General features: G+C 41.2%; 2 protein-coding genes and 1 long non-coding RNA gene across 5 annotated transcripts in view; 2 read left to right on the forward strand and 1 right to left on the reverse strand.

Moving 5' to 3' along the window:
• The first annotated feature begins 4,146 nt into the window (after positions 1-4,146).
• LOC148855435 (protein NRT1/ PTR FAMILY 8.3-like) lies at positions 4,147-11,384 on the forward strand. 2 transcript variants are annotated; one of them, XM_088941907.1, is made up of 6 exons: positions 4,147-4,582; positions 4,721-4,809; positions 7,918-8,023; positions 8,110-8,327; positions 8,892-9,448; positions 10,354-11,384. In XM_088941907.1, the coding sequence occupies exons 2-6, from the start codon at positions 4,756-4,758 to the stop codon at positions 11,174-11,176; spliced, it is 1,758 nt and encodes a 585-aa protein (XP_088798033.1). In that variant the 5' UTR covers positions 4,147-4,582; positions 4,721-4,755; the 3' UTR covers positions 11,177-11,384. The 2 variants fall into 2 exon arrangements, with proteins under 2 accessions (XP_088798033.1, XP_088798032.1); XM_088941906.1 differs by lacking the exon at positions 4,147-4,582 and having other exon boundaries at positions 4,689-4,809.
• A 10,678-nt stretch (positions 11,385-22,062) lies between these two features.
• On the reverse strand, positions 22,063-24,079 carry LOC148855436 (uncharacterized). Its single transcript, XR_016113436.1, has 4 exons — positions 23,321-24,079; positions 23,126-23,211; positions 22,968-23,034; positions 22,063-22,877 (listed from the first exon to the last, which is right to left on the reverse strand). It is a non-coding gene; the product is annotated as an uncharacterized LOC148855436 (long non-coding RNA).
• A 1,755-nt stretch (positions 24,080-25,834) lies between these two features.
• ECHID (enoyl-CoA hydratase/isomerase D) overlaps positions 25,835-27,075 on the forward strand; it is a 34,109-nt gene continuing 32,868 nt past the window's right edge. The window contains exon 1 of one of the 2 annotated variants that reach the window (XM_088941908.1): positions 25,835-26,212. The gene's annotated coding sequence lies outside the window, so the exon portion shown is untranslated. The remainder of the gene's footprint in view (positions 26,213-27,075) is intronic. The other variant, XM_088941909.1, reaches the window with a different exon arrangement.

The raw sequence follows: 27,075 nt of genomic DNA on the forward strand, positions 1-27,075 counted from the left end.
CTAAATATTTTGCTGGTCCTATGGTGTAAAGAACATTAGTATAAACAACTAAATATTTTGCTGGTATCAATCCACATTAGTGCTCCAAATCAAAAACTAAAAATTGTTTCACATAGGTCATTAATGGTTCATGAGTTGGGGGTTGGAGGTTATATTGGGATTAATTCTTATGCATATATACTAAAATAAAACTAATCATAAAAATAATAATTAAAAAAAGTGTCGTCTTCATCCCTTTAGTATGTATTTGGTGGGAAGATAACAATGATTTCAGTATCTTCAGGCGACTATCCATATTAGCCACTAACTTGTCAAGCTCATCAATTCAGCATTTTAGATCTTGATTATGCATGTTTGAAATGTCATCATCATCAAACCCTTTGGGAATTGCCCACACAATATAATCACAATGCTTACCATATGATTTGTTTGCCTACATAGACACAACATACTAGTCATCAAATCTTTCAATTGTCATTATTAACATACATAGAACATGAAAATGTGTTATTTCACCAACGACTTTTCCGGAATAAGTGTAAAACAATTTGTACCGATTTTGAGGTGTTTTTGATACTCGAATTATGTAGCTCCTTCCACAATCACAAAACATTGGACTATATTTCAAGTCCTTATACGATGAATGATCACATGCGGATTGAAAACTCATACCTTTGCACAATAGTGTAAAAAGAATTATAATCCAAATGTATGATAATACTTAGGGATTCTTCAAGTCTAAAATGTCACAAGCTTAAGGATTGTTGAAGATCTAAAGAACTATTGAGTGTAGCATATTCTTGTTGGTAGAAAAAAAAATGGGGAATTTGCATAAAGTTGTAAGAACATCCTTGGATATAAACAAAAATCGGCAGAATTTTTCCTTACCAAATAGAGACATATAGAGACATAAAAATAAATCCTATGACTATAAATTCTCTTATTTATATATGATTTTTTATTTAAAGAAAATCATACACATAGAGACATATAGATTAATCCTAGTCCTACAAATTCTCAAACATACAGAAAGGTATTTGTGTCATTTGATATTAAGTATATTTGTCAGCTACTCTATGAAGGTAGTTCTTTATACCCTCTCTTGTTCTTTTATTCAAGTGAATCAGTTCATTTGATGGGCTGATTTTTGCTTTATTAGAGACACATCTTGTCTTCTCTCTTACCTTTTCTTCTCTTTTCTTCTATCTCTATCTGAAACCAAGAATCAAAATTGAAACTTGTAATTTGGCATGTGAACCCCAAGGCTAACCCTCACAAACTAAAGTTGATTGGGTCATAAAGCACCTGAAACATTCCAATGAAATTACATAGCTAATTCTAATAAACAACTTTGAAGTCTTTAGAATCATGCATCACATGTCAACACATTTAGAGGGTTTGATGATATTTGAAATTGTGTGCACGGGGCCGAATGTTGCAAAAATCCCTTTAAGGGACTACTAGTTTAGTTCAATCCATTTGAAACTTGTGAAAGAACCATTTTGTAAATAATAAGCTTTTCAATTCAGCCATTTCAGCTTGGAGAAGTAATATGCCTATTTGGGTTCAGTTTTACCTAATGCATATTTGAGCAACATAAAAGAAAATAACATGGAAGAGAAAGCAATGGCCATACCTGTTCGTCCTTCAAATCGGAACTACCACTGGAGAAGAAGAAGAAGAAGAAGAAGAAGAAGAAGAAGAAGAAGAATAGAGAGTTGAAGAAGAAGAGAAAAATGATACATTGCCGCTGGAGCTCTATTGCCACCGATGGACAAATGTTTGTTGTATGGGTAGGGTTTGGTAGAGAGAAATAGAAGAAGAATCGAAGAAAGACTAGAAAAAGTGGCTTTTTGCTTGGGTACTCGACTAGTTCGTTTCCGTGTGAGTCGGATCAGACCACGTTAACGCTTAAATGCATGTTAACATTAACTTGGTCGACGTGTCGATACACCATTTGCGGGTGCACTCGTCCAATGCACCGATGGGTGCACTTTTTGTGTAAATCTCAAAAAGTTACCCAAAATTAAAATACTCCAATCAGACAATGATAACTTTGCATTTTGATGCCTTAAGGGCATCGATTTAGGGGTATTTTTTGCTTAAAAAAAGTCAAAATGTGTCATTTTCTCAATTAAAATAAATTATGTGACATCAAAGGGTCTCTATGCAAATTATGTAGAAAATTAGAAAGTTTTCTAGGTTGAAGTGCAGTTTTTGGGAAGCTGGGGTGAAGACCAGCTGAGAGAGGGGGTATTTTTGTAAAGAATTGAGAACAGGAGGACGCCTCTTATCTGCTAAACCCATTTGGCGCCCATCCTATTGTATTACTATGCTCCCCTCTCCCTAACAAACCCCAGGGAGCCTTTTTAACCTAATATTTTCACTCTTAGCAAACCCTAGCCGCCCCTAGGTGTTTAATCTCCACCCTCCATCTCTTTTAATCTCAACCACTCATTTTAGGGCTCTCCTTTATAGCTTTTAAACCCTAGGGCGCCACCTATTCTGCTAATCTTCAACATTCAGCCCCTCACCTCCAAATCTCACCCACTCCCTCCATCTTATATCCTAACCATTCAATGTAAGGCACCACCTATTCTTTTAATCTTAACCCTTCAACCCTAGATGTTCTAATCTACACCCTCCATTTTTAGGTGCCTAAATCTCAGCCCTACATAATATTGGGCGCCCTCTCCTTTTATTTTCAGCCATAGGATCACCCCCAAAATCATCTTAGCCATCCATTAGAAACCCTAGGGCGTCTCTAACTTTGCTAAATTCCAACTGCCGCCCCCCATCTTTCTCTCTAATTTCAGTTATATCCACATTTCTCTATAAAAGGACCTTAGGGGCCTTGGAGTCAATTCACCTAGGTAAGAAGAAAGGCTGATCTTGAGAAGTTCAAGGGTAGAGGAAGAGGAGGACCCCCAGGCAAGAGGAGAGGTTCCTACTTGCATTTCGCCAACACCACTACTGCCACTTTTGGATTTGAATGCCAACCATATTTTCTTCAATTTTAGAATTACTTTATGTTCTTTAATTTCCAGTTTAATTTTTCCCTCTTGCAAATTTATTTTTATTAGATTTAATTTGTGTTTTATTTTTTTTCTGCAGACCTAAAATTTGGCCAGGTAAGACGGAAGGCCTAGCTCGAGAAGTTCGAGGGTGGAAGGAGAGATCTGGAAACTACTACCTCTTATCGGATTCTCTGACATTTTTATTTTGTTTCTTTTATTTATTTGTTTTTGTTATTTATTTATTTTTATGCACTTATTATTATCAGTACTATTCAAATTTGGTTTTCATGAATTCTATTTTTTTAATTAATTAATTTTATATTTCTACAACTCCCATTTGTGTTCTCTTGTCCGGATATAAAAAAATATTAATTTTTCCCTCGCTTCCCTGTGGATACGATCCGTTCTTATCCATTTATTATGTTAGTAGTTGTTTGAAAATCAGAATAAAATTATAAATGTTTAAACTGATGTTCTGAAATATTTAACGACGTACTTCCAGATACAGCAGACAACTAATTACGAAGTTATAGCCTTTCAATACAATGTGAATCGTAGACCTAATGGTTCGGTCAAATAGGTCAGTGGTCCAACTGTTTGAAATGACTAATCTCTAATACCAGGCTCCTATACAATAAATATCAGCCAATAAGAGCCGATAAGTTACGAGATTTTAATCCTTGTCTTAAAGTCAAAGCAGCTCTGTCCAATTCAACCAAAGCGTCAGCTAAACGGGCCCAAATTTAGTGCCTGTTTGGAAGCGCTTTTCCTGAGCGCTTCTGGTGTTGCAAGGTAGAACCCCACGGAAGGTTGGCAAAAGTTGATCTGAGAACTCAACTTTACGGTGAAACTAGCTTTGATAGTTTCTTCCCTCAGTCAACGGAGCTCAATCAACTTAAAAGCCCTCCCAAACGGGCTATAACATGTATGGTCTAAGCTGGATTCCATTTAATTACCAAAAAAAATCTAGCCCTGCCCAGCTTGTATCTTCGACCTTGTGATAGCATTGTAATTTACTAAATTCTGAACAGGCGCCCTCCCCATGCTCCCATTGTCTAAACTCTGAACCATCCCATTGGATGGACCCACCTAGCAGCTTACTTGGGCCAAAAGTGATCCCATGCCGCTAGGATTTTGGACGGTGGACAAAAGGTCGAAAGCTACTGATCAAATCGGAATCTCTCTTCATCTCTTGGTGGAACCGTCCATTAGTCAAGTGGGTTCTGAATACTACTGATCTCCTAAAGCCAGGACATTCGAGCTCACTGTTTTACCAAAGCAGAATTACTGTTCGTAGTCCGATAACGGAAAAGGTATCATACCTGCAACCATTCCGTCCAGGTTCATGTGGGTTTTTGATTGGTTGAAGTTGTTCAGTTATGAACTTATGATACCTTTTCGGTATCATAAAGATTGCCTACTCCGTATCCCTACTCTTTGTGTACAGCGTGTCAAAGAGGATGGCGTGTAAGTTTCCATTTCCTTAGTTCTTACTGGTTCGAGTAGCGGTCGATTTCCTCTGTAGTTGATGAGAAAACAACAAACGCCTACCCTTCTTCATACGGGTAATTATTGACTTCTTACCTCAGCATCCATTGATTCTTTTTCATCTGGGAAATAGTGCCCGTCCTATCTAACCCCCATCTAGTATATTTGTTTATTTTGCGGTGGGTTGGGCTGAATTGTAGTTGAATCTTGATTAGAAGAAGAATCTTGTGATCTTCGTTCGTTCTGAGACATGGGTTCCCAAGGGGAGGATAGCTTGCTCTTGGAAGATGGGCTTCTGAAGGAGGTTAGCGCAATTGCATCTTTGAACTTCTCTCTTTCTGTTTTGCTGGTTTTATTGTTTGTTGAATTCATATCTTTAACTATCTCTACTCGGAATTTTTTAACTTCATTTTTTTTCTGTTTGGTGTTTATTTATTTATTGTTGAAAATGGAAATTTGAGCTGTTAATTTACTTCGATTGTTGGTTTATTTGGATCGGTTGCTATATCAGCTGATATGAAGGGAAAAGGAAGGGGTTGTTTTGCCAGCGATTATAAAGATCGTCTTTTGGCTGACCTAGAAAGGTTTTGTCATGTTATGATTAGATCGATGTCGTTCTGTTTCCCCGCTAGTCCAATTCTAATTTATGAAGTTTTTTTTTTATTTTTTTTATTTTACATTTTTTGGTTCTCATGAGGATTTGTACTCACTTGATTAATCACCTTGCTAACATGAATTTACCAGATGGTTTGATAGTTTAATTTACTTCCCAAATTCATTAAGTTGGGAAAGGGTGACTGAGCAATGATTATTAATAGATGAAATCAACATATCTGAAAATCGATTTGGATTCATGTTGGGGAAATCAAGTACCGAAGCTATTCTGATTGATAAGAAGTGGGGAACACAGGAGAAATCTCCACTTGGTATTTGTTAATTTTGAAGAAAGATATGATAAGGTCCTTAGTGAAGTCGCTTGGTGTGTTTTGGGAGAGAAAGGGGTTTTAATTAGGCATGTTTGACATCACTTATCAAAAAAAAAGTTGGGCATATTGACATCATTAAGGATATGTATTAAGGAGCAATAATCAATATGAGAACTCAGGAAGGGGAGACACAATAGAAATACCAAGTGCCAGCACTTAGACCATATTTTTTTCACATTGTTTATGGATAAACTAACTGGGCATTTAAAGGAGACGTGGTCTCATGTTTTGTGTTGTTTGTTTGATGACAAAGTATTCATTGATAGGACTAAAGATGAGCTGAATGCAAAGTAGAATATAGAAAAAGGTTTCAAAATAAGCTAGGCTAAGACAAAATATACGTTGCAATTCTAGTAAAAGTATTAGTAACAATGGTGGTGCAATTTAGATGGATGATCAAGAGTTTTCCCAAAGTTATCACTTCCGATACCTTGGATTGATCATTCATGACAAGGGAGAAATTAAAGAGGGTTTCGTACATAAAATTAGAGCTGGGGCTACAAATGGTATCTGTTTGTCCAAATCTGAATTCAAACTTGATCTGATTAGGAGTGGTTTGAATTCAACCCATTTATAATTGGATTGAATATGAATCCATATATTTATACATACATATAAATCCAATGGACAAGATTCAATTTGAATCTGAATATTACAAATCAAATCTGGATCTAAGTATATCTGATTCAATCTGATCCATTTGTAGACCTAATGAGGGCAGGATGTTTAAGTGGAGAAGTTCATATGGTAAGCTGTGTGACCCATACCAATTAGGCTACAAGAAAATTTTTATAAGATAATCATAAGATTGGCATTACTATATGGGACAAAGTGTTGGATAATCAAGAAGCAGCATGTTTAGAAAATGAATGTAGTTAGAAAATGAATGTAGTTGAGATGGATGAGTGACAAGACTGAAGGGACAGAATCAGAAACAATCATATCACAGAGGATGTAGGAGTAGCTCATATCACAAAGGAAATAAAATCTAACCCACCAGGGCAGGTTTTGTCACAATTCTTCCTTGTTAGTTCCTTCACTAGTATCCATCTAAACAAGGTGTTCATGATGGCTGCCAATGATCACATTTCTCTATTATTGGTAAATATATAACCAGCGTATGGAACTTTCTTTTCTCATCTACTCAATTACAACTTGAGACTGCCCTTTAATATCCAATCTAACATACCTGAACCAAACACGATATCCAATTTCAGTCCTTGTATTATGTAAAGTAGTTTAGCCTGAATTGGGTTGTCATTACCGATAGAGCCAATAATAAATGGTCAAGACCCTAATGATATGGCATATACGTCATATGTCTGAGGTGCTAGGATTTCCAAGACTACATGATAAGGAAAGCAAAGGATCTCAAATTCAAAACTATAACGGAATTACTTGAGCTTCAAGTTGAAACTTGGGAGGCATATTTTTAATTAATCACTGTATTTGCATCCAGAATTCGAAGTATCAAAACTTGTTCAACTGTCTTGATTTTGGTATTATTAGAAAGGTCATTTAAATGTCAATCAAACAAGTCCAAAATCTCATGAATTGGGCATAAAGTGATCAAGTGATGCCCAATTTATGGACAGACAATGAATCTATGATGTGATTTCTCTCTCTCTCCAATTGTTTCGAGTTAAAGTTCTAGTAGTTTTAACCTTCTATGATTTATTTTGGTAAGTATTTGTTTCAGAAGTTGTTGCGTTAATAGAAAATATGTCATACTTGTAATTAATCAAGCCAATAAATAGAAGAGTTCTAAAGAATTTTAGACAGTTGAAGTTGATCTAGCGATTGATATGAGTTCGAAAGTGATTAGGAATCATTAGGTTAGGGAAATAAGTCTATGTAAGTTTCATATTTTTGTTTTCAAGGAGGAATTTGAGAACTAACATAACATTTGCCTTTGGCTTTGTTCTGTTTGGTGTTGAGGCCAAGTTTTCTTGATGGTGCTAACTATTAGGTTTTGAATCCTAATAGCTTGTCCAGATGCTAATTCCTAGGGAAGCCTAGGTGCTAATTCCTAGGTTATTCTATTATTTTTTTCTTATTTTTCAGGTCCATCCTGCATGCTGCACATACTGCTGCCTTTGAGGAAATTATCCATGATGAAACCCATAATTTTTCCTACAATGATAACTTTGCAGACTTCTGCAATGCAGTCAACCCCATAATTTTTCCTGTAGAGAGTAGGTTTTGTCATGCTCTTACATATGCACACCAAAGTTTGAAATGTGAACAAACTACACTACAAAGCCCCATAGCTCAAACAAGAATCAATGTCTCTGATGCTATTTACAACAGAATCAATGTCAATTATATCTCTCCTGTCCACTTTTTTTCTATAAATCACAGTTATTCTTTTATTTATCTTATAAACCTTGCTCTGGACCTATATGTGACGTTTTCTGTTACATTAGAATGTAATTAGAGGATCATACACTGGAGATGGATCGGTTGACATTAATGGAAATCCAATACTTAAGCACAATACAGGAAACTGGAGAGCATGTCCTTTTATTCTAGGTACACTAAATTCTCTGCATTGTCCAAATTGCTGTTGCCTATGTGCTAAATTCCATTTTCTTCTAACATTTGCAAATAAAATACAGGTACTGAATGCTGTGAGCGCTTGGCTTACTATGGAATTGCAACCAACCTTGTTACTTATCTCACCAACAAACTACATGAAGGAAATGCTTCTGCTGCAAGAAATGTTACCACCTGGCAAGGAACTTGCTACCTTGCACCCCTCATTGGAGCAGTTTTGGCAGATGCATATTGGGGAAGATACTGGACTATTGCAGTTTTCTCCACAATATACTTCATTGTAAATATACATTTGAATGCTTTTTCTTTTAGTTTAATTGAATTGTTTACTGGTATATGATGTTGATAGCTTTCAGAGAATATGTGATGAACCTCATATTTATGGTCCTGACTCCTGAATGGGCATTGCCCCCTAATGAATTATCTGAGACCTCTTGCCCCTTGCCCCTTTTTTTGAAGGCAATACATACAAAAAAAAAAAAAAAGAAAAGAAAGAAAAAGTAAAAGCAAAATCTTAATTGCCCATATGAGTTATACCTGTCCATTTAGAAGTAAAGCATGGATGGCTGAAAAGAATCAAGTTAAGAGTTAGTACAATAGTATTCTATTCTGCTGCTAGAAATTTCCTTGTTTTTTTAGGTCCTCTCTGCTCAATTAGTGTCATTCACTCATTTTGTGGATGGACCATGTTTGATGATGGTGGAATAAAGACTTTCTAGAGAATGATATACCTCAGTCATTCTTGCATCTCTTAATCTGTTCTAGTCACTACTTTATGTAATTTATTATCCTCTTCTTCTCTTTCACAACTGATCAGATGTAAATATTTTCTACACATGCATAGGGAATGGGTACTTTGACTCTGTCAGCTTCAGTTCCTGTCTTCAAGCCTCCTGCTTGTGTGGGGTCCATTTGCCCAGCTGCAACTCCAGCTCAGTATGCTGTATTCTTTTTTGGTCTGTATCTGATTGCACTGGGGACTGGAGGGATAAAACCTTGTGTCTCATCCTTTGGGGCAGATCAATTTGATGATACTGATACAAAGGAGAGAGTTAAGAAGGGGTCTTTCTTCAATTGGTTTTACTTTTCTATCAACATCGGGGCTTTCGTATCAAGTAGTTTTCTTGTTTGGATTCAAGATAATGCTGGGTGGGGCCTAGGATTTGGCATACCTACACTGTTCATGGGTCTTGCCATCATAAGTTTTTTCTCAGGCACGCCCCTTTATAGATTCCAGAAACCAGGTGGAAGCCCCATTACAAGAATGTGCCAGGTTGTGGTTGCCTCTCTCCGGAAATGGAATGTGAAGGTCCCCCATGATAGTTCTCTTTTATATGAACTGCCTGACAAAACCTCTGCTATTGCAGGGAGTCGGAAACTGGAGCATAGCAACGAACTCAAGTATATTTCCTATTCATCTTCTTTCTTGAATTCTAACATATCCTTGGATTTGAGAAAACCAATTAGATTCTATTCTACCTCCAATACAATGGCTTATTAACTTGATTGCAGTGCATCTGATTTTTCTGTTTCCTTTTCTTGGTAAGATAGCATTAGTTTAATTAGGATTTTGTAACAAGGATACCTAGTATTCTCTAAATTTTATTTGATTTTAATCAAACATATATGGCCATCCATGACCTCTAAAAAAAAAGAATTTATACTTCTTCCTGTAGTATGTGTTCTGCTATGCTAACAATGTAGAAGTACCTCTTATAAGAAATTAAGCAATATCAAAGTAACACAAATTCAAAAGAAAAGTGAGCATTTTTAGTTAATTACATCTTGTTCCTTTTATGGTGCTAGATTTTGAGAAGAAAATGATATACAAGTAAAGCACTTCTATATATTCTTTTATGGTCTTTAACTCGTATTCCCTTACTGTTAATAAGCATTATTTTACATTGTATATAATACATGTGTCATAGCTGCAAGAATTAGAGAAGTAACAAATAATTAAATGACTTGTTCTATAATTCCACTATACATAAACATATATGTACATGTAGACCTGTTCACGGGCTGGGCTTCAGGCCTGACTTACACTGTGTCGGGCTTGGGCTTCAGGCCGGGCCCCATTCAAAATTTGGCAAAAGCCAAACCCGAGCTCGACCCATGAACAGGTCTATGTACATGTATGTATATCGTTTTTATGCATATATGTATTGTATGTTGAAATATATATTTTTCTTTGTTTTTCTTAATTAATGTTGTATGTTGAATGTGGTAAACATTTATGGATGCTCTGTAATCTTAGATTAATAGACTAACTAGCTAGAAATCATCACACTTTACTTTCTGTCCAGGTGTCTTGATAAAGCTTCTGTGGTCACTGATCATGAATCTGAAAGTGATGACTTTTCCAATCGGTGGAAGCTCTGTACTGTGACCCAGGTAGAGGAACTGAAGATACTAATCCGCATGTTTCCTATCTGGGCTACTGGTATAGTTTTTTCCGCTGTCTATGCACAGATGTCTACCATGTTTGTGGAACAGGGAATGGTTATGGATACATCCATTGGTTCTTTCACCATTCCTCCAGCATCTCTATCAACTTTTGATGTAATCAGTGTCATTGTTTGGGTCCCAATCTATGACAAAATCCTTGTCCCAATTGCAAGAAAGTTCACTGGTAAGGAGAGAGGCTTCTCGGAGTTGCAGAGGATGGGTATAGGCCTCTTCATATCAATACTGTCCATGATAGTTGCTGCATTAGTAGAGATGAAGCGGTTGCAACTGGCAAAGGAACTTGATCTGGTGGACCAAAACGTAGCAGTGCCTATCAGTATTTTCTGGCAGATACCCCAGTATGTCTTAGTGGGGGCTTCAGAAATATTTACCTTCATCGGGCAGCTCGAGTTCTTCTATGATCAATCTCCAGATGCAATGAGGAGTCTATGTAGTGCCTTGTCCCTCCTTACAACAGCATTAGGTAATTACCTAAGCTCTTTTATTCTTACAGTTGTGACAACAGTAACAACTAAAGATGGAAATCCTGGATGGATACCTGATAACTTGAATGAGGGGCATCTTGATTACTTCTTCTTGCTCATAGCTGGCCTCAGCTTCTTGAACTTGCTGGTTTATGTCTTATGTGCTGCTAAGTACAAATGCAAGAAGGCTTCATAAGGGGTTTTCCAACAAGATGGTACAATGCAATTTCCAATACATGCAACTTCTTGTATGAAGACATGTAATGTAAATATGGTTCTGCAGCTGTAAGATTTTTATGGTGAAATCTGTAATTATTTCTATTCTACTTCCCTTTCATGTGTTTATATAATTATAAAACTGACGTTGTATTTCTTTTGGAATAAGCTAATACTTCTTAGATACATTTCATTTGTTAGTACTTAGAAGATAGGGCTTTACTCTGTAGTCCTTGTAAGTGGCATATTTTTGCCCTTTCTTTTGAAACTTGTGTAACTTGAGAAGATGGAAAGATATGAGGGTGGGCATGTTCTGTGAAAAAGTTTCAAAGGTTAGGACTGCACTTGGTCTACCCGTCCCAAGACCCCAGATAGCTTGGACTAACATTGGGTAATGGCAATGCATTGCACATATGATGTATTTGCACTTTTAAAAAGAAAGCAACAAAAAGAAACCTAAACAAAAGGAAGACAATCCGCTGCCAACACATCCTCCAACCACTAAGGGCAGGTCTCTATCCATTCATGGGACAGAGACCGTAGAAGCCAATAGGTGGACTGCTGCATTACTAGATCTGGGCAAAAAAGAAAAAGAAAACATCAACTCCTCGACAAGGGTGGTGTTCAGTTTCATGGAACAGCCACAAAATATTGCATTTTGGGTTTAGGACATTCGGCTGGTTCATGGTGTGGATCACACCACGAGCCAATTTCTTGTCCACGGGTTTATCTTGTGGATTAAACCACACTACCTTGTTGTATGGGATGAAGAGTTATCCCATGCTTTGCATCTCATATTTACCCTATGTAAGTATGTACAGTTCACCCAAACCTTCAAAGAACACTCAGACACCAAGAGTAGCACCACAGAAGCACTTATGAGTAGTTTGCAATCAACCCTCACGCTGCGATAAACTTGCGGCACATCGCCACCTTTGTGATAAACCCACAACGCATTAAACAAAACCACGATAAACCCACGGTCTACCAAGTCCAATCAACACCCGAACCTAAATAAACCTTAGAAAGACCCTTCCAAGAGACCCAAGCACACCTAAGTGTGCGATGTTGCCACACTCGCTACGACGTGCGATGAACTCACAACCTGCGAACTCGCTCTTGATGACGGGTTGGCGAGGCCCATATTTGCTCGGACACATGTGAACCCACTGACAGCAAAGGACTTTGCGAGAGCCGCCACGTGGAATTGACGAAGTACCGACCGTCGAACGATGACGTCACTGTTGCCACATAGGACTAGTTATGACATGCAAAAAGGTAGTAGCACACGTGAGTAATGAGGGATTTCAAGGATAAGGAAAGCCAATCCTTGAGAAGATCCTCATGAGACACATGGCGATACCCTAGTAGTGCATCCAATAATTGACAGCGAATCAAATACTCCCTTCCTTGATATGGAGCGAATATCTTCATCTCCTACCTTTTTTAGGATCTTGGGACCTCCTCCATAAATAGAGATTCTCCTCACATTAGAACTCATCTGATCCCAAGCCATCTGTCACCTAGCATTCCCAAAGTACATCCCGAGTTTTCCCTTATCTTTCCCGCATCCTCGACCTAAGAGGATCCTCCCTTCTGTTCACGAGACCCTTCTCTGTCTTTCAAAGAGACCACTCTCTACCCCAACCTTCCGCCGCCTATAGTAGAATCTCTGGTTCATCTTTGATCACAGAGAATGGCCTCAAGAAGAATCAACCTCACCACCATCCTAGAGGAGCATAGCAACACTCAAGAAAACGCTAACCTTGGAGCTGAAAACTGGCCCAAAATGCAAACGCCTATCTAAGCTGATATTGAGATCTTGTCGAACAAGGTCCATCGGTTTGAGGTTCTCTTCGAAGAACGGTTCAGAAAACTCAAAGAGAGCCAGGAGGAGACAAGGAACACTCTCCAGATCCTGCTCAACCATTCAGCTCAAGCCGAACAGACCCCTGGTTGCTACTATCCCCGGCGTCCCAAATTCCAACCCCAACCCCAGTTGTCACACCTCTAACCCTACACCCACTGTCCTAGAACAGCCCAACAGGGCCAACCCGACCCCAACTCAAGTAGGTTACCACACCACCCACCAATTTCACACCTTCCCCCACATCGACCCAATAACGAAGACCTCTTTCAGTCGGGGCGAGCTGAGGGAATATGTCTAGGGGATGGTAGTCGAAAGCTGCAACTGGGTCCAAGATTCAGCCGTCTTGCAAAAGCCCTACTTCGATCGCATCCTATACAAGCCCTACCCTATCGGGTACACCCCTCCCCAACAATGGCCTCAATACGACATACAGAGATGTAGCCTGTAAGAGTACATCAGCAAGTTCGAGGACATCCTTGGCTCCTTCCCTCTCGATGGGGACCTCAAAGTGCAAGAGTTTTCGAAGTCGTTGACCAGCCCAGCGTACACATGGTTCGTAAGTCTCACCCCTGGGAGCATTGATTCATGGGGCGAATTAGCCAAGAAGTTCTTGTCAAAACGATTCATCTTAGAAAGGAAATTGATAATGGACGATATACGGAACGTAGAGCAAGGACCAGAGAGAAGATCTCCTGGCCTGCGTCATGAGATTCTAAAAACTTAATCACTCTGTCTTCGATGAGCACACCATCAAAAGAAGTTTTGTTGAGTAGTGCGTTCAGGGTATGTACCCTACCCATAAAATCGGCATCGAAAACATTGAAGTCGAAACCTTTAGCCAACTCTGGAGGTGCGCGGAGAGAATAGCACGAACTATCAAAGACACCTCCCCATATAACAGAAATGAGGCATACATAGTTGACAAGAGACCCAAGAACAATGGAGGAGCTAGACAAGGGTTGTATTAGCAAGACAGTGCCCAAGGGAAGAGAAACCCACTGCCACCCCTCCCTTCTCCTGCACAAGGGAGGAGGTGGTCATGAACATGAACAACCTAGTGGAAGACAGGGTCATAAGCCTACCGCCGCCACCGCCAAGAGTAGACCTAGAGAAAGACAAGCGCAAAGGAAGGTGGTATAACTACCATCAGACACCACACCACGACTTAATGGATTGCTTCACACTGAGGAGGATATTCATGCATAAGGTAAAGTTAGACCAGTTCGTAAAGAAGGACCCAACCCACGTGAAAACTGATCCCCTCCTAGCCCATACCCAGGGAGGCAGCATCAACATAGTTGGGGCATCCAGACAGTACCAGGCTGACATTCTGATAGAGAAACTAGAACAGAGTGAAGAACTACGTCAGTTCTTCACCAAACAGGGGGCCAACACAACAATACAGAAGTTGGCCATCAGAGCATTAGCAGAGATATTCCAACACCCTCTACAACCCTATAGTCGCGACTGCAATAGTGTAGACTTCATAGCGGATGACATGTTGGTTGCTGACCCCCATCACAATACATCATGGCAAAGATAGGGGGTTTCAACATGAGAAGATTGATGGTCGACCTGGGAAGTTCTATTAACCTCATTTCCATCCATACACTAGAGTTAATGAATGTTCAAAATGAGGACATCAAGGGATTGCCTTTAGAGGTAACAGACTTCAACGGGAACCCGTCTATCACCGAAGGATCCATCGAACTATAGGTTACGATCGGGCCATTCACCGTAGTACAAGAGTTCTAGGTAATCTCGGGAAGGACCTGCTATTACGCTCTCTTGGGGCACCCACTGATCCATGACCTCACCCTCGTTCCCTTGACGTACCACCAATGCATCAAAGCCAGATAGCAGAAGACGACGAAACAAGGATAGCCAAGGTTGAGGGAACGAAGCTGCCACACCCACCTGAGGGCGAACCTACAGGAACATCAAAACATCGAAAGAGAAGTAGATGCGTCTGAATGATAAGGGATGACGGGAAGGAGTACTACACCATTGTTGAGGACCATGAGGACGACAAGCCACCTGTAGCTAAGAAGATCATTTCTGAGGTATGATTCTATAATTTGTTTAGCGTAGCCTTATCGCAACATGTACCAAAAGCAAAGTATATTTTCCAAAAAAGGGGATTCAACCTTGATCTATTATAGATATTTTTCAAAACAAATAAACATTTATTTGCTACAAAGTCACTGCATTTCTCTAATGAAAAACTCTAAGTAATGTCTCAACTAGTACCATTTCACCACATCGCAAATTGATGTCGCTACAGTCACGCCATCAAGCAATAATCCAACCATTGGATATGGCACAAAGTTACAACATTTAAAACACAGACCCGTATAGACATGAAGCTCCCAAAATTTGAGACAAATAATAACTTGAACAACCTCAGGAGTTGAAAGAAGATACGTTGGAATACTACGATGAGGTCAGAGTATCTTTGAGGTTTATGATGGATTCCATCGATACGGTTGAGGAACCATTGGAGAAGATCAACCTAGCAACTGACAGAACAGACAAAAGACTTTTATACATATCCGCTAAGCTAGCAGCCGAGGACAGAGGAAAACTCATCGCACTTTTAAAAGAATTTTAGGATGTATTCACCTAGTCATACGACCAGATGCCGGGACTAGATTTAGAACTTATCTGCCATTCCTTATGCATAGATCCCAAGTTCCGGCCAGTGAAGCAAGCACAAAGGATCTTTAAGCCAGAAATAACTTTAAAGATCAAGGAGGAAGTAGAGCAAATTTTGAAAGTAGGCTTCATTAAACCTATAGCGCATCCTCAGGGGCTTGCTAATGTGGTCCTTGTAAAGAAGAAGAACGTACAATTGAGATGTTGCATCGATTTTAGGGACCTAAACAAAGCCTGCCCAAAAGATGGGTTCCCTCTTCCCAACATGGAGGTATTGATAGACTCAATCACAGGACATGAGCTCTTCTCCTTCCTAGATGCCTATAGTGGATACAACCAAATCTTCATGGATCCTGCAGACGCACCCCACACAGCCTTCAAGACACCTATAGGGAACTTCTATTACAAGATGATGCCCTTCGGCTTGAAGAATGTCGGGGCCACATACTAGAGGGCAATGACTAACGTCTTCCACGACATGATCCATAAAGAAATTGAGTGTTACGTAGAAGACATAGTTGTCAAAGCAAGGAAAAGAGAAGAGCACTTAGAGGTTTTGAGAAAGGTGTACAAGGTGCAGAGAATTCAAGTTGAGATTGAATCCACTAAAGTGCGCATTTAGGGTACAGTCCGGGAAGTTCTTAGGCTATTGGTTAGATCAGACCGGGATACACCTAGACAAAAACAAGGTTAAAGCCATCATAGACCTCTAGCCTCTAGCAAACGAATCCCAATTAAAAACCTTCATAGGAAAAGTTTCATATTTAAGAAGGTTCATCCCTGGCCTCGCGCACGCAGCTCTGCCATTGATGAAGTTAGTCAAGAAATCTATCGAATTCAGATGGACTCAGGAGCATCGAGATACTTTTGAGCAATTAAAGACAGCACTGGCTAGGGCACCGACGATGTCACCACCCAAGGACGAGTGAGAATTCAGAATATACATTGCAATAGGGATTGAGGCCATAGGATGCCTATTAACATAGGAGGATGAGAGCAAAGTGGAGCTCCCCATCTATTATGCTAGTAGGACCCTCAAACCGGCGGAGAAGAACTATTCCCACATGGAGCAACAATGCCTGGCCCTTTTCTTGCTACACAAAAATTCATGCACTGCATACTAGGGCAAAAGGTGAGACTCATCGAACAAAGCGACCCAATTAAGTTCTTCATGGACAGACCTCCTCTTTCTGGAAAACCCATCAAATGGATGATGCAGCTCAATGAGTATGCAATAGAGTACACACAGCCTAGAGCTATTAAGTGTCAAGTTGTAGCAGATCTATTGGCCACTTTCCCATCGAGCACAAACTTTCCTATATCAGATAAGGTTCTTGGAGAAACACCCATGATTGCCCCAGTCAAAAGAAGAGAATGGGTCCTAACCTTCGACGGGAGTAGCACGAGTACATCGGTCGGTGCTGGAGTAACCCTAACCTCGCCTAATGGACAGACCTCCTTTAAACTTCAATTCCCCTGTTCCCACAATATAGAAGAATACGAAGCACTGGTCCTTGGCCTGGTCAAAGCAATAGAAGCTGGCGCGAAGAAAATAAAAGTAATTGGTGATGCCAAACTGGTGATCGGATAGCTCGATGGAAGCACGACGGCGAAAGAGCTAACCATCCTACCATATAGGACCCTGATCCATAAGCTAATCTGCAACATGGACGTAGACTTCAAACACTAGAGTAGAGCCAAAAAACAGGTTTGCTGACGCATTAGCCACCTTAGGGTCCAAAATGCAAGCCAGCCCAGAGCCAATAGAGATTACCATCCAATCGGTTGACAAACAATAGATGATTGGTGATATGAAGTAATACAGAAGCTAAAAAGTTAGGCCATAGGGACACAAGACATCAGGCTAATCACAAAGTTCCAACTAGTGAATGGGGTGTTGTACTACAAAGAATTAGATGGTGTAAGGACAAGGTTTCTAGGCAAGTCAAAGGTGGAATCGGTGTTGAATGAAGTTCACAAGGCCATTTGCGGGGATGTCACAAGTACACTATTCCATAAACTGCAGAGTTCAGGGTATTACTGGTCTATGATGAAGTGGGACTCTACTAAGGTGTAAAGAGAATGCGACAAATTCATCCCATAGACAAATGACAGAGAATGTTTAGCAATCTGCGAAGAGAACTAGAGACGGATGTATATAGAATACCTACAGGAACACACATTGCCTATCAACATTACACTGAGGAGGAAGCTATTGTCTAAGGTTAAGAGGTTCTACCTCCAAGATGGAATGTTGTAAAGAAAATCATACACAGGAAAGCCTCTACGATGCTTAGCTGGTGAAGAGATTGATGATGTCCTAGAGGCAACCCACAGTTCTGAACTTGCAGCCCACCAAGGCCAGCTCGCCCTACATAACCATACCCTACACCTAAGCTTCTACTGGCCAACTACGATGGAGGACACACAACGACATGTGTGCCGATGCCACAAGTGCCAAATCCACGGTGAAAAGATCGATAAGCCTGCCAACAACCTTCACCCGATCATTACACCCTGGCCATTCCACACTTTGGGGGGTAGATCTAATAGGCAAAATACACCCACCCTCTAGAGGATACTGTTTCATCATCGTAGCCACAGACTACTTCACCAAGTGGGCAGAGGCCATCGCCCTATGACGAATCTATGTAGCTAACATAGCAAATTTTCTAAGACAACATAATCCACACATTCGGAGTACTAATGTGGATATTGACTGACAACAACCTACATATCAAAAATCAAGAAGTCCATGACCTCCTAGGGCAATATGGGGCAAGATTAGGAACATTTACAACATATTACCCCCAACGAAACAGTCAGGCAGAGGCCACAAACAATACATTACTAAGAATGTTGAGCAAAACAGTGGTTGATAATCAAAAGGATTGGATAGACAAGCTATCGAAAACATTTTGGGCTTATCGTATATCTATCAGAAAGAGTACATAGGCGACACCCTACTCCTTAGTCTATGGTCAAGAGGTAGTACTCCCAACAGAGATAAAAGCCGTGTCCTCCAGGGTAGCTTTCGCGATGGGTAGGAAGATCAAGCCAGAAGACTTAGATGCACTACTTGCAGACAGACTCGAGGTAATGGATGAAATTAGAGGCACAGCCTCTCAGAAGCAAAGCAAGTACAAACAGGCCCTAGCCAACAATTTCAATAGACACCTAAGGCCTAGAAGTTTCAAAGAGGGGGGCAAAGTACTGAAGACGGCTCTCAACGTTCGGTAAGGCAAGTCTGTGGGAAAGTTCGCACCAACGTGGGAAGGGCCGTACTTAATAAAGAAAGCCCATGGTTCGGGCTACTATGTATTAAAAACCATAGACATGAATGAGGATGATGAAACCATAAACGGTTATTGGTTGAAACCTTACTTTAATTAGACATATGTTTTTGTAATCACATAAACAGATGTACATGTTTTACATTCATGATGTTTTATATGACATTTTTTTTCTTCAATCACTCTTTGACCTGCGATGAAGTCTAGCATTCTAATTGCGATAAAGTTGTTCTACCCTTCAATTAAGAATACATGTATCTGTAATACAATGAATGATACTACTATTTGTTTTTTTTACACTTGCTTACATACACATCTTGCTTATTGTTACACAATCTGTTTTGTTATACTCACAAAGCCCTGACAACCCCAAGCACTCTCATTCCATGGTCGGTTCAATGATGCCACATGATCCATGCAAAAGCGCTAGACACTCCGGTCACTCCACTAAGTCCTGGAACCCCAGACACACATGCAAAGCCCCAGAACCCTAGACACACATACAAAGCCTTGGATACCCCAAGCACTCTACTAAGCCCTGGCACCCCGAGCACACATACAAAGCACTAGACATCCTAGGCACTCTACTAAACCCTGGCACCCTGAGCACACATACAAAGCCCCGAACACTCCAAGCACTCTACTAAGCCCTGGCACCCTGAGCACACATACAAAGCCCAAGACACCCTAGGCACTCTACTAAGCCCTAGCATCCATGGTACACACACAAAGCCCTGAACACCCCAGGCATTCTACTAAGCCCTAGCACCCTGGGCACACATACAAAGCCCCGAACACCCCAAACACTCTACTAAGCCTTGGCACCCTAGGCACCCTAGGCACACATACAAAGCCTCGGACACCCTAGTTACTCTACAAAGCCCTGTCACCCCGGGCACACATACAAAGCCCCAGACACCCCAGTCACTCTACTAAGCCTTGGCACCCTAGGCACACAAACAAAGCCTCGGACACCCTAGGCACACCACTAAGCCTTGGCACCCCGGGCACACAAACAAAGCCCCAGACACCCCAAACACACCACTAAGACCTGGGACTCCGGACACACAAACAAAGCCCTGGACACCTTAAGTAGACCACTAAGTCCCGGAACCCAAGGCACAAATAAAGCCCTGGCAACCCTAGGCATAGACAAGCCCTAACAATCCCATGCATAGATAAAAGCCCTGACAACCCTAGGCACAAACAAGCCTTGACAACCCCTAGGCACAGATAAAGCCCTGGCAATCCCAGACACTACCAAAACCTTGGCAATCCTGGGCATAGCCACACCCCCCCATGTTACCATTGGGGGGCTTCATCGACGATAGATGCGATTCTTATCCAATTTATAACTACAAAACACTTTGTCAAATTCTAATAAACTAACGACAGACAAACTTCATCTGTCTCTACATTGGCAATAAACCTCTTCAAAGAACAACACTTTGCTTCCCCGAACATGGTTGCGATGAAATTCTAACCTATGCTACCTACTTATAGCATGATTGAGGCCCAACTATATCGCCCATGAAGAGCCTTGCCTTCTTAAGGTACAACAACCAATGATAAAAAATGGGGCAATACAAAGAAGATTAGCATGACCCTTGACCCTTATGCAAGGATTACAGACATCCACAAAATCATTGGGGGGGGGGGGGTGCTCCGCCATCAGGACGCATGACCCCCCACCGAAATTCACAAACATAAATACCCATTCCCATAGCAAAATCTGGAAGGACAAATCTCACCCATGCAGCATTAGCGATAATACGTCACTTGTACTATCAGTTGCGATAGACCCAGCAGTCATTGCACAACTCATGAACAATTTACGATAAAATGACATTCCACATCACTTAGCTTCTCCACATCTGGGAACCGCATTTCCTATTTTAGAAAACTACAATTTCAATGATCAATCTTGAACCAAACTGGACCAGATCTGAAACCAAAAGGGAGGAGAGGAATATACCAGATACGAAGTAGTAGTAACTCCCAATGAAGGTGTTCACACCCAAGGAGAAAACCAAAACCTGCTTCCACTGAAGATGACACAGTGTGAGGTGAAGCAGGATCAGTAGGACGACTCTTTAGTAAGAACCAAATTCTTCAACAAGAATGGAGTAGAGGGCTAGTGAGCACGATTTCAGATTGCTTCTTTTACCAAAAAACAATATCAAGAACAATTCTTGATCACTCCCACAAGTGGAAATCGAATTGGGTAGGGGCAGCAAGAACAGGGAAGAACTCTGCGGATTGCTGTGTTGTGTATAACTGAGGAATTCACCCCCTTTCTTTATAGCCTTCTCAGGATCAGCCTCCTAATCCAATTAAGAGAGAGTTCCTTAATCCAAATCTAATAGTTGGATTTGGACTCTTGAATGGATAAGACTTATTTTATCCTTCTACTAATCCTAATCAGATTATAAATCATATCTTGCCCCTTTTAATTAACTAACTTAAGCCTAGTTCGAATTGGGCTTTAGACCCATTAAGTTTATGTGTTCACTTAACCTCTTAACCTGTTGCCTAATTAACTCTTTTTGTATGGTGTGGAACTCGAACATTGATCTACACATCAGTCACATGAATTCAACCCAGCCTTTGTTACAAAGCCTGATTGAATTCATTGTAGGAGATGATCACCCACTCAGATGAATTTTCGGATTGTCCCTACATACCCAGGTTTTGATCCCCTCTAAGGATCTTATTGATTGGCATATCAAAGACAACCCGATCCGATACCTAGTACAGTACCATAATTAAGTTTAGGGGTTAGGTGTAACATTCCAATTTTGCCTATCTATCCCCAAGATTTAAGAAAATACTAAAATTTTGGTCTGGTTCCGGGTTTCAAGAAAACCCACACTATATGTACCTCAGGTCTCAACCTGACAACCGAGACAAGTCACCCCAACCAACTTGGCGACACATCAATGTCAGTCTTGACATGATAAATCTCCCTAAATTTATCCAATGACTATGAAGATTCTAAACTAACACGAATCTTATAAGTGTCCAATTTAAGGGTATTACATAGAAACACACCAAAACACATGAATCAATTATATACTTTTATTCATTTACAATAAATATCATCAAATACATCAATGTGATTGAAACTAAGGCTCTCTAACCAATCAATCTAATTGGTTAGCGTGGTAATGGTGATTAAAGCATGATGAGTCTGATTGGAACTAATGACATACTCTCTAATTAATGCAGTACCCACAATATGGATGCAGCCTTAACCACTTTGCACCAATCGTATTTGACGTGAACTTGGCAACGATGCTGGAAATGCTGTACTGCACACAATTGCCATAAACCTGTACCGACTCCACCACCGGGAAGAGCAATAACGGGAGATTGTGATTATCGCAGTACTCCAATAGTTCCCGCCATATCTAGGCCAGCTCCTCCTGGTATGACAATTCTTCGGAAGGAAAAGTAAACTCGGGTTCCATATCTTCATTTCCCGAGTGGCGTTCCATGTCACCCGAAGCCTCAGGTGCCACAAAGTAGTTGACCTCACGCTGTGGAGAAGCACCCTCGGAAGCACCACTCACCGCAACATGGGGGGAGGCTCAACAGATGTCCTCCCCCTATATCCCAGAGACATCAGCATGACCAACAGCAAAAGTAGACTCTACATGCTGTGTCGCTGCCTCTCAACCCATAGCCGGCTGACTAGCCGGGTGCACTTCCTGGACAATGGAGTCACAGACGTCGTTGCCACCTTCAACATCCTGCGCAACCATGGATTCGACTCTAGGGGGCTGCATTTCCCTAAACTCCTCGGCTAGATGCCTAAAGAAGGGCGTGTTTGGCATCCCGAGTAGAAATCCAGAGAAGAAAGCCTGCGATAAAGCCAAGTACAAACAGTCAGTTTAACGATACCGGTCATACGCCAAATATTGAACGAGTAATGAAACACAGTCGTGGCCTACCTCTTGATCCGCTTCATTAATGCCCAAAAACATCCTCACTGGGTTGAGTTTCATCGTGGTTAACCCACTTCAAAACAAAGGATTGTTTTACGATTAGTCCTTGCAACATATACTAACAATCACACATTCAAATTTAACACATAGGCTTAAGTACTCACCAAACCCGCTCCGACAGAGGAGGTGACCGGGGCCTCTATCGTCTAATCCGGAGGCACCACCCGAACCTCCGTGTCCACATGAGTACCTTCACACTCCGCAGATTGCAAAAATGAAAGGGCAAGCAACATTAACGCAACTCTTTGTTCAACCAAGCATAAAAATGTAAGGTAGAGTGCAAAGTAAGATAAGCTTACTGAACCATCACCCCCGATACCACGCTTCGGGTGAGGGGGAGCTTGCCTCTTCATTCGCCCGCTCGATAATCGGACGATAGCACCCCCGGGAAAGGATACAGTGACTAACAGCTCCACCGACTTCATGATCGGAGCAGCCCCCCCAACGGGAGCCGTTGTCCGAGCCCCCTGATCACTTGCAAGCTCATGTGATGAAGACACAACCGGAGGCTCCGGTACCACACCAAACCACGGATGACAGGGCACCCTCACAGACCATACCCTCTTCGCAACTGGAGGATAACTGCTCTCACCCTCCTCCAAGACCAGGAGTCCCTTCTTGCGTTTAGCTCCAACCATCTCTGACAGTCGCAACACAGTAGGGGGTGGGACGACACCCCGGTTGGTGGTATGACCCTCGTAGGAGCCAAAGAGTGACAAAGTGGAGAGGTTCTCCTGACTACCTCTTGAAAGCCCACAAACATCGCACAAAGATAGGACAACTATAGAGCCCTACATCTCTACACCCTGAACAAGCCAACAACTGGCAGACGCGAGCACTCTAGAAAAGCACAGTTGTGCCGCCGAGTCCAAAGACATTATCTCCCGAACACCACAAAATTGGCTACCCAGATCATCATATCCAAACTGGCGCATCACTCGGTCCAGACGATAAGCAGCCATCTCCAGTGTGATCAAGATAGGCCACAACCCCGGGTCACGTGACCAAATGGACTATGCCTGCAATAGGACTCGGACATCCATCGCACACTGTTGATCGGCGTCATTAGGAACAGGGGCACCAACATAAAACGGGATCGCGTTGCGCACTGGGTGAGCGTACAACCTCCATTCAAACCCGTCCACAAAGCCAACAACACGCCCACCATTTCCCCTAGAAACATCGAAAACCTTCTCCTCGAACTTCTCCCCTGCAGAGTAGCAACAAAGACCTGGAAACGCGTGAGGGGATGCGGAGTGATAACAAGATCAAACCTTTCGCATAGAAACATCCAAAGAAAGGGCACACAAAAATGGCTGACACGCGGATCCGCTAACTGCTGAACAGTGTTGTCCAGCTGCTCATAGAGATACCCCACGTACATAAAAGCAGAGGAAGTTGATGACCGGATGTGGCAAGAATAGCAAACACCACCAAAGAGGTACGCATACCATAAGGACAGGGGAAAAGGAAACGAGAGACAACATACAGAATGAAGGCCGCAAGATGGCACTGACTATCCGTGCTTCTCACCGTTACATCCTGTGCGCTGTGGGATTCGAACCAGAATTCTAGCCAGTGGTCCAAGGACAGCTTCCTACGTGAAGTGGTCTGAACTTCTTGCGCCTTGAACACTGCGATCTCCTAGAGAAGTTTGTCGCACAACCCCCTGTAATCTGCTAGAATAGAAACTGAACTAGCGAAGAAGACAACTGGAGACGAAAACAAAAATTGAATGCGATAGGAGGTCACCTAGTTTCCCTTTCGCTAGTTTTATAGACTTTCCGATACTCGCACACGTAGCAGATCAAACGATGCCAGCAAAGAGGAAAGGAAACTTGTGCAATGCTCGAAATAATACTAAGCAGAAAAGCAATCGAGACAATTACCTCAATACCCCTAGAAAGGCGGGACCAGAGGCGCGTTAATTTAAATGAAGCGACACGTCAGTAACCGCCATTGGAGGTGTAGAACACACAATTCACCTGCAATACTAACTACTGTTAGAAAACAAATCACCAGATAAGCGTTAAATTATGAGCGGCCAAACGCAAATACAAGGTACATACGATCTACACAAAATTACAAAGCAGGTAGAAACACCAGACCTAACGCACATAGACCAACCTACAGCAAAACCGATGACGAAAAGGCAATATGTTTATCCATAAGCTCCTATTTATGGATAAAATGAGGGGTTAATGTAAGTATGTATAATTCACCGAGAACTTCAAAGAATACTTAGACATCAAGAGTAATACTATAATAGCACTTATGAGTAGCTTGCAATCAATTCCCATACTATGATAAATTTGTGGTACACCGCCACATTTGCGATGAATCCACAATGCATTAAGCAAAACCATGATAAACCTGTGGTCCACCAAGTTCAGTAAACACCCAAACCTAAATAAATCTCAGAAAGACCCATCCAAGAGACCTAAGAACACTTGAGTAAGCGATGAAATCACACCCGCTACGACGTGTGATGAACTCACAACCCGTGAGCCCGCTTTTGATGATGGGTTAGAAAGGATAGTAGACTGAGCCCACGGTGAGGCCCGCGTGTGCTTAGACACATGCGAACCCACGACAACAAAGGACTTTGCGAGCCGCCATGTGAAATTGGCGAAGTACCGACTGCTGAGCGGTGATATCACCATTGCCACATAGGATTAGTTATGATGTGCAAAAAAGTAGTAACGTATGTAAATAATGAGTGATCTCGCGGATAAAAAAACCTAATCCTTGAAAAGATCCTCATGAAACACATGGCAATACCTTATTAACGATCCAATAATTGACAACGAATCAAATATTCTCTTTTTCAATATGAAACGAATATTCTCATCTCCTATCTTTTAGGATCTCGGGACATTATCCACAGAGATCCTCGTCACATTAGAGCTCATCCGATCACAAGCCATCTATCACCTAGCATTCCCAGACTACACCCTGAGTTTTCCCCTATCTTTCCCGCATCCTCGACCTAAGAAGGTCCGAGACCATTATCTACCCCAGCCTTTCACCGCTTACACCCTAAAATAAGCCCTCTTTGTTTTTACCATTGAAACTTGTCATAGAGCACCGCCGCTACCACTACTCCATTTGCCGCTGCAATTCCGACCACCGCTTCTTGCTTCATCACTTGCTGTTGTAATTCCGTCCAGCACTGCACCGAACTGTCGGCTGTAAGTTCTCCTTATCCATTTATTCTTATAAAACCCTTGTTTCATATTTGTTTCATAGCTGATTAACGAGTGTTCATTCTCTGATTCTTTTGCTTAGTCACTGGTTAGATCCACATGTTTATGTATTGTGAGAAACAAACTTCATCAACCCCATTAATGCCATTAATCTTCTCTTATCCTCTATCCTCATCAACAAACACGATCCTCGTAGGAGCGCTCACCTTGAGTGCCCAATCTTGGTGCCTACACGCACTTGATACCTAGATTGGAGAAAAACTAACACATGTTCCATGAAAACCACCGCTTTTACAAGCAATAAATCTAATCCTTGTGGGGTTGTTGGATAAAATTCCAGTTCCACGAAAACCACGACAACTGTAAAGGAGTTATTCTTGCTCATCCTTTTGCAATTCTTTGAGCAATCACTTTCGGTCCACCCTTGGTCTCCTTGCTGTTTACACGCAATAAGAACATCAATTAAAATAATAAAGGTTCAGCAATTTGTCATTTGTTTGCACCATGATATCATATATGAGAAGGGATGGACTTACCGAGCAAAGAATCCATAGGTTCTCTTATGCTTGATGTGGCTGGGTTTGTGTGTTATTTTGGGAAGCAAGAGCATTGTTGCATTGGTAGAACCTTCTCCTAAATAACAAAAATTTGCACAAATTTAAGATATTAATAGGACACACAGAAACTAAGAACCATAAGGTCAGAGGCATCGAAGTATAAACATGATTCAGACAATCATGTCTGTTCCTAATCATATGATATGTATCTAGATTTTGGGATAAGAACTTCAGAACAAATGAAAATTCAAACCTAAATTCCTTCCAAGGTTTCCTTGTTTTAACATATGG

Source organism: Nelumbo lutea, chromosome 4, assembly GCF_056320005.1.
Source record: "Nelumbo lutea isolate HS-2025 chromosome 4, American lotus-T2T, whole genome shotgun sequence".
Lineage (NCBI taxonomy): Eukaryota > Viridiplantae > Streptophyta > Magnoliopsida > Proteales > Nelumbonaceae > Nelumbo > Nelumbo lutea.

What these genes read in the sequence shown, in the direction of transcription:
- LOC148855435 (XM_088941907.1), top strand. Translation starts at nt 4,756, where the DNA reads ATGGGTTCCCAAGGGGAGGATAGCTTGCTCTTGGAAGATGGGCTTCTG. An exon ending in AAGATGGGCTTCTGAAGGAG is followed by an intron (nt 4,810 to 7,917) that starts GTTAGCGCAATT and finishes CTGTTACATTAG; the next exon opens with AATGTAATTAGAGGATCATA. An exon ending in GAGCATAGCAACGAACTCAA is followed by an intron (nt 9,449 to 10,353) that starts GTATATTTCCTA and finishes CTTTCTGTCCAG; the next exon opens with GTGTCTTGATAAAGCTTCTG.